The sequence below is a fragment of the Pelodiscus sinensis genome, chromosome 2, assembly GCF_052426305.1.
Source record: "Pelodiscus sinensis isolate ZL-2025 chromosome 2, ASM5242630v1, whole genome shotgun sequence".
In the NCBI taxonomy this organism is placed as follows: domain Eukaryota; kingdom Metazoa; phylum Chordata; order Testudines; family Trionychidae; genus Pelodiscus; species Pelodiscus sinensis.
Window position 1 is genome coordinate 160,501,645 of NC_143053.1, and position 12,585 is coordinate 160,514,229.

The following is a 12,585-nucleotide window of genomic DNA, read 5'->3' on the forward strand; positions in this document are numbered from 1 at the left end:
GTGCACAGCGCATGGGGGGGCCCTGCCCCCAGACACGTGGCTATGGGGGGTCCCCTCCCCCAGGCACGCAAGTATCCCCGCCCTGTGGCACCCAACAGGCGAACGGCCACGCCCCCTGGCGCCTGGAAGCCTCAAATGGTTGGGGACCACTGTTATAGATTAACAAAATATATAAATGGTATCATGAGCTTTTGTGGGAACAGCCCACTTCTTCAGATGACCAGAGTTATGAGTTGGGAATATGAAAACTCTAAATAAATAGGAGTGGGGAATGAGGGAGTGGGAGACAAAGCATCATTAAGTATCTGGAGAATGGGTATTTAAATCTAAGCAGATAAAATAGCAGATAAATTGCTAAGTCAGGAAGGATATCACTCAGGGAGCTGTTAGCATCTTCAGCGGTTATTAAGTAGGCAGTGTCCTAGCCAGCCCATATCACGATAGAGTCCATTAGCATGTTGAATTGAATTTGCAGATGAACGGTGACTCCGGGGCCTCCCTGTGGATCTGGCTTGTGGAGCTGGGTTGTGACAAGACAGCTACTTGTAGGTCTGTCAAACTGTGGTTAGGCAAGCTGAAATGCTCACCAACAGGCTTCTGTATGTTCTTTACGTATATCTGATTTGTGTCCATTGATTCTTTTCCACAGAGACTGTCCAGTTTGTCCAATATATATAGCAGTGGGGCACTGCTGGCATTTGATGGCGTAGATCAAATTACTGGATGTACAGTCAAATGATCTTTTGATTTTGTGGCTTATGTTGTTTGCTCCAGTGATAAATTCGCCAGTATAGATATGTGGGCAGAGTTGGCATCTTTTTTTGTTGCAGGACTGGGTTCCTGGAAGCTTATGATGTGGTTGTGTGGCATGGTTATCAGAAAGAATACGTTTCAGGTTAGGGAGGTTGTCTGTAAGCAAGAATAGGTTTTTCTCTCAGAGTGAGGGGTCATTTCCCAAGGTGGGTTGTAAATTGTGTATAATGCGCTGGAGGGGTCTGAGTTGTAGACTGTAAGTAACAAGAGGAGTTCTGTTATTTTCTCTTTTGGGTCTGTCTTGAAGTAGTTCTTGTCTAGGTATTTTTTTGGCTCTGTCAATTTGTTTTTTCACTTCTCCAGGTAGGTATTTCAGTTTTAGGAATGCTCTGTAAAGATCCTGTAGGTGATTGTCTGTCTGTGGGGTCGGAGCAAATCCGGTTGTATCATAGGACTTGGCTGTATACAATCGACTGAAAAATGTGTCTGGGATAGAAGCTGGAAGCATGAAGGTAAGTGTAGCAGTCAGTGGGTTTCCAATATAGGGTGGTGGAAATTTGTCCATTATTTAACTGTATTGTAGTGTCCAGGAAGTGGTTTCCTCTTGTGGACTGGTCCAGGCTGAGGTTGATAATAGGATGGAAGTTGTTGAAATCCTTGTGGAATTCTTCAAAAGTCTCTTTTCTGTGGGTCCATATGATGAAGATGTCATTGATGTAGCGTAAGTAAAGTAACGGTATTAGGGGGCAAGAGCTGAGGAAATGATGTTCAAGGTCAGCCATAAAGATGTTGGCATATTGTGGTGCTATGCGAGTGCCCATGCCTGTGCTGTTGATCTGGAGATAGAAATTGTTTCTGAATTGGAAGTAGTTGTGGGTGAGGACAAAGTTGCAGAGCTCTATAATCAGGTGAGCAGTGTTGTTATCGGGGATGGTGTTCCTGATGCCGTGTAATCTGTCTTTGTGTGGAATGTTGGTGTAGAGGGCTTCTACATCCATGGTGGCCAGGATGGTATTTTCAGGAAGATTATTGATGTTTTGGAGTTTCCTCAGGAAGTCAGTGGTATTGCGGAAGTAGCTAGGAGTATTGGTAGCATAGGGTTTGAGTGGGGAGTCAATATAGCCAGATAATCCTGTGGTAAGTGTGCCAATGCTGGAGATGATGGGCCATCCGGGATTACCAGGTTTATGTATTTTGGGTAGTAGACAGACAGTTCCTGGTCGGGGATTAGGGAGGTGTTAGCGTAAATTTATACCTGAGTAACATCAGGGAGCTTCATGAGCAGTTTTTTCATGTTTTTTTGGTATTCCTTAGTGGGGTCACAGGAGAGAGGACTATAGAATCTGGTATTGGTAAGTTGTCTGTTCACCTCCTGTTCATAATCTGTCCTGTTCATGATGACTATAGTGTCTCCTTTGTCAGCTTCTTTGATTATGATGGTAGGATTCGTTTTGAAACTGTGAATAGTATTGCGTTCTTCATGACTGAGGTTGTACGTTATATGTTGTTGTTTGCTGGTAATATCAGCTCAAGCATGTTTGCATAAGCAGTCGATGTAGAAATCCAGACTTTCGTTATGTCCGTTGGTGAGGGTCCACATAGAAGCCTTCTTCTTGTGGGATTGGGGGGGAGGGGGAAGCAGTGAGGTCAGTATGTTGTATATTGGTGTGTTGGAAATATTCCTTTAGACAGACGTGCCGAAAATAGGATTCCAGGTCCCCACAGAACTGAATCATATTTATGAGGGTGGTGGGGCATAAGGAGAGTCAACGGGATAGGACAGATTCTTCTGATGTGCTGAGAGAGTGATTAGATAGGCTGATGATGTTGTTGGGTGAGTTGAAAGTATCCTTTATGAGAGATCCTGAGGCATATAGCAGTTTGGACAGTTTATTGTCCTTTTTCCTCAGAAGGGAAATGAAGTGGTCCTTGTAGGTGGTTTGTTGAATAGTAGTAAAGTCTTGAAGAGGTGAAATGTATGTGGAGGCTTACTTTTTTATGATAGTTCCTAATGTAGAGAGCGCCTCCTTGAGCTGGACATACAGGAATATGAGCCCTTGATCATATAACTGACATGGTTAGGTCCAGTGATGGTGTCTCCAGAGTAAATATATGGACAAAGCTGGCAATGGGGTTTGTTGCAAGGGAAAGTTCCAGGGTTAGTTTTAACGTGGTACGCCCTGTGGTTGTAATCTTCCTGAGGTTAGGTGGTTGTCTATAGGAGAGTATAGGTTTGTCACCCATTACAAAGACAGCCTTCCCACCTTTAAATATTCGTAGTAACTCCAGATAAGCCACTTAATTGATGCTTACAATAAGCAATTTCCTCCTTCCTTGTCACTGCCCCTCGCCCTCCCCCACCTTCTATTCTATGTATCTGATTCTTTACTGTATATTTTGTTTACTTTTTCATTGTATCCCTCTGTTACATAATGATCATGCCTATTCACTTTCAGAATATGATCAGAAGAAGTGGGTCTGCCCCATGAAAGCTCATCACCTAACCGTCTTGTTAGTCTAAAGTGCTACATGACTGTTTTTTTGTTTTACCAAGATCAGACTAACACAACTATTTCTCTGTTACTATTTTGAATAGTTAGTTAATCTTTACTTTGTGTTGGTGTCTGAATATGTGAAAATATTTTCCCCAAAACTGAATCAATTCAGAATATGCCACATACAAATGAAAAATATCTGATAGAACATGCCTCAGATAAGGCTTCTAATCAGCCTATTAGGGACTATTATGTCTCCCCCCCCCCTCCCCCACTGCAAAATTCTTTGTGGATAAGGAAGGCACCATTGCCACAATTTTTAGATATTATACCAGTAGAAAATTAAATCATAAAACTTCCACTGGGCTTTTGACTATTTAACCAAATTTCGCTTTCATTCTAGCTTGCCTGCTAGCCAAAAGGAATTGTAGAAGACCCATTCTTGTCTGCTTCAAAACTGAATGGATTACCACAAAAACAAAACTGAATGGTTTATTTTTAGTGTGTTTTAATACATGGGACTACATTTTTCAGCTGAGGTAGTGCTTGTGTGATTAACATCTGCATTTTTCCATTCTGAAAGTGGATCCACAAAAGTTGAAACAATTAAACACCTATCAATCCCTAAAGGCTACAAACATGGACATTTGGAGGAGAAAGTGAGAAACTCTTAAATGCATTAAATACAATTGTCAGAGAAACTTCTGGAGAATAGAGTGAAAATATAGTCAACATTTCACTCAAACATAGGGACATGCTCACACCAAGGACAATCTACTCTGAAAAACATATATACAAAGGTATTTGGGGATTATAAGTTTTTCTCTAGGGAATTTTCAGAGTACAGCTCAAATACACATTTATCTTTAAGGACGTAAGGAGTTTCACTGACTTCAATGAAATTAAGGGCAAATTTAATTATGTGCATCAGTGTTTGCACCATCAGGGCATAAAAATAGCCAAATTACAAGTAAAGCTTTTCCCTTTAACCAGCAGCTCTGAGAACTCATTCTAAACTCTGAGTACCAAATTGCAATCTTGTCTTGTGCCTCATCACCAGTAATTAATGTTCTAGCCACACAAATTATGCCTCTAATTTCAGCTGTGCAAACCCAATGTCTTCTAATTATGCATCAGAACACCTGTGCCTTTCTTTCACGTTTTTCCCTGTTTTTGTGTAGGTGCAGTTCAGAATACAAACTAGGCACTGTTTTTGTATTAGTAAGAGCAATTAACAACCTCTACCCCTGGCTAATTTTAAAACAGGATTGGAAGTTTTTTCTAAAAGAGATGCTATAGTTTAAACAGTCATTAATTCAGAAAAGTCTCATGGCCTGTTTTATGCAGGAAGTGAGACTAGATAATCAGTGGTCCTTTCTGGTTTTATAATCTATTAACCTGATTAAAATTTAGTAAACAATCCTGTTATTTTCAATTCCATCTCCTAGATGTATTGTTTCTGTGAGGCTATCAGCAGTAAACACAAATCACAAAACTTATTTTAGTTACTAAGATCATCATTTTAGTATACAGCTCACTGCATATTCATCATAGAGGAAGATCTTTTCCATACATACCGAATATTGTATCTGTACTATATCTTTGCATCAAGACAATTAAATATGTAATGTTGGAGACAGAATTAGGGAATGAAAGTAATGTGTTTGTGCGCATGCATGGACACACACACACATACATACACATGTTCTCATGTTGCTGTAAAGACAACATATTTTTGCAATTATTTGTCCCCAGATCTCTGACTCTTGGATGTTTGAGACAGACCACACATATTATTTTAAATGTGTGGCACATCTTGTTCAGCCCTGCTCCAATGTAGACTACATGGTGTTAATATGCCAACTAGATGCCACGAGGGTAGCTTTGGACATGCCTTCTGATCTTTAAACCTTCTGTTTTAGTTAAAAAGCATATCTTGAGCATAAGTGCCAGAAAAATGAGGACTAACTAGGCCATGCAACCAAACAAGGAAACTTTACATAACATTTATGCTAGCACTTGGAACCTAGAGGCTGTTTACAGCCAGCAGAATTCAGAGAAGCCTTCAGGTTGATCTAACATATTCTGGTGGACTGGCCTGAAATAGACTGTTTCCAGGGTGAACTTTATTTTAACTTTTTGCCCTTCTCTCTTGAATAAGCTGTGTGCTTCTCAACCATAAATCTAACATTTAGAGTTTTACACATATAGACAGATATTATTTCTGAATCTAGTTGGTGAAATCCTTGAAATATCACACTAGATTCCCCATTAAATCTCAAGAATGAAATAAACTCTGCTTCTAGGAAATCGTTTCCTGTTTTTACACTAAGCTGAGATGCGATTTTGAGACTATAATCAGAGCTATGCAAATACGCATGCAGCACAGACAATCAAGATAGATCACAGTTAGTTATTTCACTACTGAGTGTCATGTCTTAATATCAGAAGCTTTTCATCTCAGACAGAACAGAAAAAAAGTGTTTTCTTTTAAATACAAAGTCGATTTCAAGGCATAATATATTGTCATTTCAGCACTGAGTTGTGTGGTAGAGATATACATTCAATTATAATTTCAGGGCTCCATTCTGTACATTCTAAAACACTGTGTGAGGAAAATTACCAGTCTGGAGTAACTATTCAGTTTAAACAACTTACAGCTGTTCATATTGCCAAATAAGTAGACTGTGACTTACTATGAACACTGCATCATGTAACATAAAAGATACATGGAATTTGTGACATGTTACTGTGACACTGAAATCTTTACACTTGTTCCATGCCAAATTCCACATTATCTTTAAAATTAAGCTTTTCACTATGAAACCCAGAAGCAACTTCATTCTACTTGACTGATTTTTTTGGCTATATAGTCACAGCCAGTCACTGTGTTCTGACTAACTGACCTAGTTGTCCAGTTTGCCCAGAATATGACTTTGAAAAAAGGTGATTTGAAACTAGTCCCATCATCTAGAAAGCACCCTTCTCACTTATATTTATAATTCTCAGTTTGTGTCAGTAAACTAACGATTTACAAGTTTGCTACTATATTGACCTATTGCCAAACAGGAAAGCTTTTTAAAGTTCAGTTCTTTTGTGGCTGGTTATTACTTTGTTTGTTTGTTTGTATGTATTGCAGTAATACCTAGGAGCCTTACTCCTGGACCCTTTCATGTTAGGTGCAGTCCAAACACAGAACAAAAAGAGCCCCAACGACTTTAAAATCTACTTGTTCTCTTGATTTTTCTCTCCTTTATTTGACTTTACTCTCTATTGAGTTTCTTATCTGTCTGACCTCTCCTTTAGCTCCTCCTGTTTCCTTCTTCAGCTCTTTGTTGTTGTCTCTCAAAATCCTGTCCTTGATTTCCATTCTCTTCCTACTGTACTCCATAGCAAGGAAACCTCAGACACACCCAAACAAATCAAAACACAAAAGTGCAAATATAATACTATCTTCCAGACACAGCCTCCTTGACATGTACTGAAAGAACTTCTAAGAAAGATAAATCATTACTGTTGTGTGTGAGCGCAGGGAGGGCTGGGAAGAGCACAGAAGTCTCCCCACCTTCCTCCCTGACCCTTTTAGACAAATCAACATAGCAGCCCCTGAATCACAATGAAAAATGTAAGGAGAGGTCAGATGGAGCTGTGCCCCTCCCCTTCACCGAGCAAAGTGTGGGAGGCAATCCAGCCCAGAGTAATCAAATTCCTGCAACTCCTAGCTACTAAAGAATAATGACCTTTTTATGGGAAAAGACCCATTAATCAGAAACACTGATAAATTGGTGCATCTTACCGGAAACCTTGTTGTTTCTGAGATGTGTAACTGCTGTTCTTGCACCTTGAGCCAACATTGCAGAAGAGACTCTGAACAAAGGGATAAAGGCCCCGACTTGGCAAATCCCGGGCTTCCAAATAACCTAAAAAGCCACAGCAGACAAAATCACAACAGTGAGGCTGAAGCTTTCAGCAGTAATATACTGCTTCACCCATAAAATTCATTGAAAAAATTACACTGCAACACAGAACCTTTTGTGAAGACTGGCTAAATTCTCAGACATTCTGGAGGAAACCTTGCCTGATTTCCTGCCAGCTCATTGGCAGTCTAGTTTTCCAAGGTATATGTTGTCAGGGCTGCCCACAATGCAGCCTGCCCCAGAGCCAAGGAATATCATGTGTTTGAGGTGTATGGCTGTGGGGCAGCCAGTCATGTGGCCTACCTCAACAATAGAAACTGCAGGATTTCCAAGGGCCATGGCTCTGGAACAGCCTACCAAGTGGCCTGCCCTGTCCCTGTCTCAGAAAATTTTAAAAATTGGTGGATTCAAACCTAACTAGAACAAAACCAAATTTTGAAATGTTGAAATCACGAAGGAAAATAAATGTATCTTTCTCCACACAGCTCTACCTACCACAATAATTTGTGAGTAATGCAGCTATCCCTGTCTCATGTTAATTAAATCTTTCTACTGCATCGCCATGCATTCTATTTACATATGATTCACCCAGCAGCAGCACTGAAACACAGACAAGTCTGGAGTACAGTATGAAAGTTTAACACTATAAAGGACACTCTACAACAGTGTTATTCAAACTTCTAAAAGTTGAATTTCCCTTTAGGAAAATGAAGCCAGACACTCCTTTGCAACCTTACTGTCTGTTTGTGTTTGGCCTACTCCGGATGAATGGCTATTTAGATTGGACTGTACAAGTCTCCTAATAAAATTTGTTCTCACCTTCTTTCCATGCTTTTATTATCAGTGAAATAATTAACAATGCTGACATTTGCATTTGACTATTGTTTCAGACTTTCTGAAAATTCAGGCAGATACTGAAGTACTAGTTATACTTTGGTTCACATCTGGAAGTGTGTATTTGTTTGTTTGTTTTAAATATAGTGAGACTCTCGTGAATAACTGGGAAACCTGTTCATTCTTCTTCTGTAAGCCCCCAGTTTGACAGTAGCAAATAGCAACGAGAAGTTACCCAGGTTGAATTAGGCCTGGATATAACATTCCTATTGAATGTTCACAACAGAAGTGGAAGAACTGGAGAAACTGTGTATTCAAGTATATCGTACTACCTGAAAAAGCTCAAGCTAGTTTTTTTGGAAATGAATTATCATTATTTTTGAGACGTGTATCACTAGAAATAGCGCTACTAATTAAGCAAGATAGAGACACCATACATAGCTCCACAGAAAGAGTATCAGTCCGCTTCATAAAAACATAAAGTCCAATTCTAGTTGTGTCTAACCAGTGCCAGTTTGAACAGTGCCCCTTTTAAACAAGTTCAACAGTTTCTAAATTTTACTCAGACAGTGATATCAGCCTTGATCTTGCAAGATCTTGCTAATTAGCCTGCAAGATAGGGACCATACTCGGTAGACAATAGAACAAAATTCTGCCCTTGGCTATACGAATGAAAATTCAGTTACTCTGTTGAATTCAATGGGGCATTTCTATTAATTTCCAAAAGTGTAACTGACAGCAAAATTTGGTCCACAAAGATTTCTTCTCATAAGAAATACTTGTGTTCTCTTTCTTATATACAAATAAATCAACTCTTGCAAGCAAATCTAAGGAGTTGTAGCACCAAGAACCTGCCCATTCATGAGCATTATAAGGTCCCCTGGCACTTTTCACAACATTGTCCCAGCAACATGCCAATTCCTGTAATTATGCTCAGTTTTCTTAAATGGCTTCATAGTTTGAAGAAAATATTCTTCACTTCCTATCTCCTTATGACTAGCTATAACTTGAATGCTACCAACTGTGTGCTAGCTTCTTTAGAGACATGTAGAACTTCATAGAATCATGGAACTGGAAGGGACCTCAAGAGGTTATCAAGTCCAGTCCTTTGCCGTCATGGCAGGACCAAGCACTGTCTAGATTGGGGTGGGCAAAAGAGCCTCCAAGGGCCGAATCCAGCCCACCAAGCGGGTTGATCCAGCCCACAGAGGCCCTGCCACTCCCCTGCTCTCAGGCCAATTAGGGCCTGGAGGCGGGGGAAGCGCGCGAAGTTTCTTCTGCCCTGCCAGGAGCACATAATACTTTGAAGTGCCGTGCACTCCTAGCAGGATGGAGGAAACGTTGTGCACTCTCCCACCCCCAAGTTCTGATTGGCCTGGGCGTGGGGGAGTGTGAGAAGCCTCCTCCCGTCCTGAAAGGAGCGCATTGCACTTCAAAGTGCTACATGCTCCTGGCAGGGTGGAGAAAATTTTGTGCGCTTCCCCCGCCCCCAGGCCGTAATTGGCCTGGGGGTGGGGACGCATGCAAAGCCTCTTTTTGAGGAAAAATGGCTCTTGCACAAAAGGTTTTTTTGGCGCAAAAAGGCACCATCTACACAACATTTTTTTGCACAAAAACCTCTTGCACAAAAGGGAAAGGAAGAGGAAACGCAAATGAGAGCGCGTAGTGTAGACGTAGTCTTAGTCTTCTCTTTTCTAAACTAAACAAGCCCAATTCTTTCAGTCTTCCCTCATAGGTCATGTTTTCTAGATATTTAATCATTTTTTTGCTCTTCTCTGAGTTTTCTCAAATTTCTCCACATTTTTCTTGAAATGTGGTGCCCAGAACTGGACACAAATACTCCAGTTGAGGCCTAATTAGCACACAGTAGAGCAGAATGACTTCTCAGCTGTGTCTACACTGCACCCCTTTTCCAGAAAAGGGATGCAGATGAGACAAGTCAGAATTGCAAATGAAGCGGGGGATTTAAATATCCCCCGCTTCATTTATATAAACATGGCTGCCGCTTTTTTCTGGCTCGGGGCTTTGCCGGAGAAGAGTGCCAGTCTAGATGGGATCTTTCAGAAAATAAACCCTTTTCCGAAAGATCCCTTATTCCTCTTAAAATCAGGAATAAGGGATCTTTCGGAAAAGGCTTTTTTTTCCTAAAGATCCCGTCTAGACTGGCGCTTTTCTCCGGCAAAGCCCCAAGCCAGAAAAAAGCGGCAGCCATGTTTATACAAATGAAGCAGGGGATATTTAAATCCCCCACTTCATTTGCAATTCCGACTTGTCTCATCTGCATCCCTTTTCCAGAAAAGGGGTGCAGTATAGACACAGCCCTCATGTCTTACTCACAACTTTCCGGTTAATGCATCCCAGAATCATGTGTGCTTTTTTTGCAAGTTGGCTCTTGTTTAAGTTGTGGTCCACTATGACCCCTAAATCTCTTTCAGCAGTATTCCTTCCGAGGCAATCACTTCCCATTTTGTATGTGTGAAACTGATTGTTCCTTCCTAAGTGGAGTACTTTGCATTTGTCCTTATTAAACTTCATCCTGTTTGCCTCGGGCTATTTCTCTAGCTTGTCCAGATCATTTTGAATATTGACCCTAAAACCCAAAGCACTTGCAACCCCTCCGAGGTTGGTATCATCTGCAAACTTAATAATCATACCCTCTATGCCATCATCTAAATCATTGATGAAGATATTGAACATAACGGATCATTCATGATCCCTGTATAAACATAGCAACATGCTGAAATCTTTCAAGGTTAATGTCATTTTGTGACTGTAAGTTTTCAAATGATAAATGTGATTATCAATGTTAAAACTAATTGCATAGGGACTATGAGTCTCAGTCATTTGCCAAGAATGAACCATTATTAACAGTATCAGTGTCTACCTGGAGAACTGTGAAAACAAAGTTACTGGTGAAAGTTCGTATAGATGTATGTTCTGTTTAATTGAATGATGAATCAGACAAAGAGAATGGGTTTTATGCTGACACTAGATAATTACCAAGAGTCCAGATGCAGCATTTGGAATGCTGCATCAGATCTTGGGCTTAATTAATGCCACTCAATCTAAAGGTTTTTTATATAGCGCATAGCTATGCGTGTGAAAGAAATCCATGGTTTCAGGTCTCAGGAGGCTTTTACAAGAAAACAGGTTTTACACATCATTTTTTAATACAAGATTTTGTAAGTGCCTATACCATAGTGTGGCTGACTTTCATTGTTTCTTTTGTTCTATCTTCTATTCTGTGTTTTAAATGGCATGAGACTGCATTACTCTTCAGGGAAGTTGAGAATGTGTGGGTTGGATCCCAGATGCCATTTCCAGGTGGGTTATAAACTACAAACCACTGCGGCAACTAAATAAAACAGCATAGTACAGCAGTTCTCAAACTGTGGGTCACACCGCAAGCCCCCAATTTCATGAGATTTCTGGGGCGACAGACTTGCTGAGTCGTGATGCCAATGCCAAAAGCCAAGTGCCGCAGCCCAGGGAGGTTGGGCTCAGGCTTCACCTTCAGCCCTGGGTGACAGGACTTAGATTACAGGCCTCTGGCCCAGGGCTGAAGCCCTTGGGCTTCCTCCCTGCCCAGACACACACACACACTTGGAGTGGTGCAGATTGGAGTGGTGCATGTCCGAAAGTCATGTCATAATTTTTTTGTCAGACTGGGCTCGCAATGCAAACAAGTTTGAGAACTACTGGCCCAATAACATATACCACATTATTTCAGGTCATGTAATGCTTGAAAAGGCGGAAGTAGAAAGAACTATAGATTTCATGGGAAGACAATTGTATGATGCAATCGGACACAATAGACAAAACAAATCTAGGGCCTGAATGCAGTAAATGGGCTTTGATTCAGGGTAACCTACTGCTATTTCCTTCTTTCCTTTAGAAAGTAATCTACAGATGTGTACATCATAGAGATTAAACAAGAAACATACAGTTTTCCTTGTGTTCTGGAGGTTGCTGGATGCGAACTGCAGCGAGAATTAGGAACAGTATGCATGGCCAGAGTACTTCAGAAAGGGATAAGACCTGAAAAGTGAACGCAAAATGCATCAGCATTGTAGACATTAAACATGAGAATAGCATCATACAAATATATATAATTACAGGTACAAGCAACTCAGTACACCAGTGGAGAATGCCATACAGGAGAAACTGTTAAACCAGATTCTGTTTTGATTATTTCTAAGTAGAAATGCAGCTTTTTATTATGGAGCAAAGAACACTGATTTCAGAGCATGTGAGTAAAGATCATTGTCTTGTTATTTTGCAATATTTTCATTAATCTCTACTTCTGCATCTATACAAAAGACTAATGGAACAATATTCCTGTACACAGACTCGCTGTTCTCCAAAAATTTAGAATACTTGTTTAAGGTAAAGTGAAAGCAAGTTGGCTGTGTCTAGACTGCACCCTTTTGCGGAAAAGGGATGCAGATTAGACACAGCGCAATTGCAAATGAAGCGGGGATTTAAATCTTCCCCGCTTCATTTGCATAAACATGGCTGCCGCTTTTTTCCGGCTCGGGGCTTTGCCAGCAAAAAGCGCCAGTCTAGACGGGGATTTTTCGGAAAAT

General features: G+C 40.6%; 1 protein-coding gene across 1 annotated transcript in view; it reads right to left on the reverse strand.

Moving 5' to 3' along the window:
• ABCA13 (ATP binding cassette subfamily A member 13) overlaps window positions 1-12,067 on the reverse strand; it is a 267,673-nt gene extending 255,606 nt beyond the window's left edge. Inside the window, exons 1-2 of the mRNA XM_006136374.5 lie at window positions 11,944-12,067; window positions 7,045-7,168 (exon numbers count right to left, since the gene is read on the reverse strand). Of these exons, the coding sequence (XP_006136436.4) occupies window positions 7,045-7,168; window positions 11,944-12,067 (248 nt within the window). The remainder of the gene's footprint in view (window positions 1-7,044; window positions 7,169-11,943) is intronic.
• Between the last annotated feature and the right edge of the window lie 518 nt (window positions 12,068-12,585).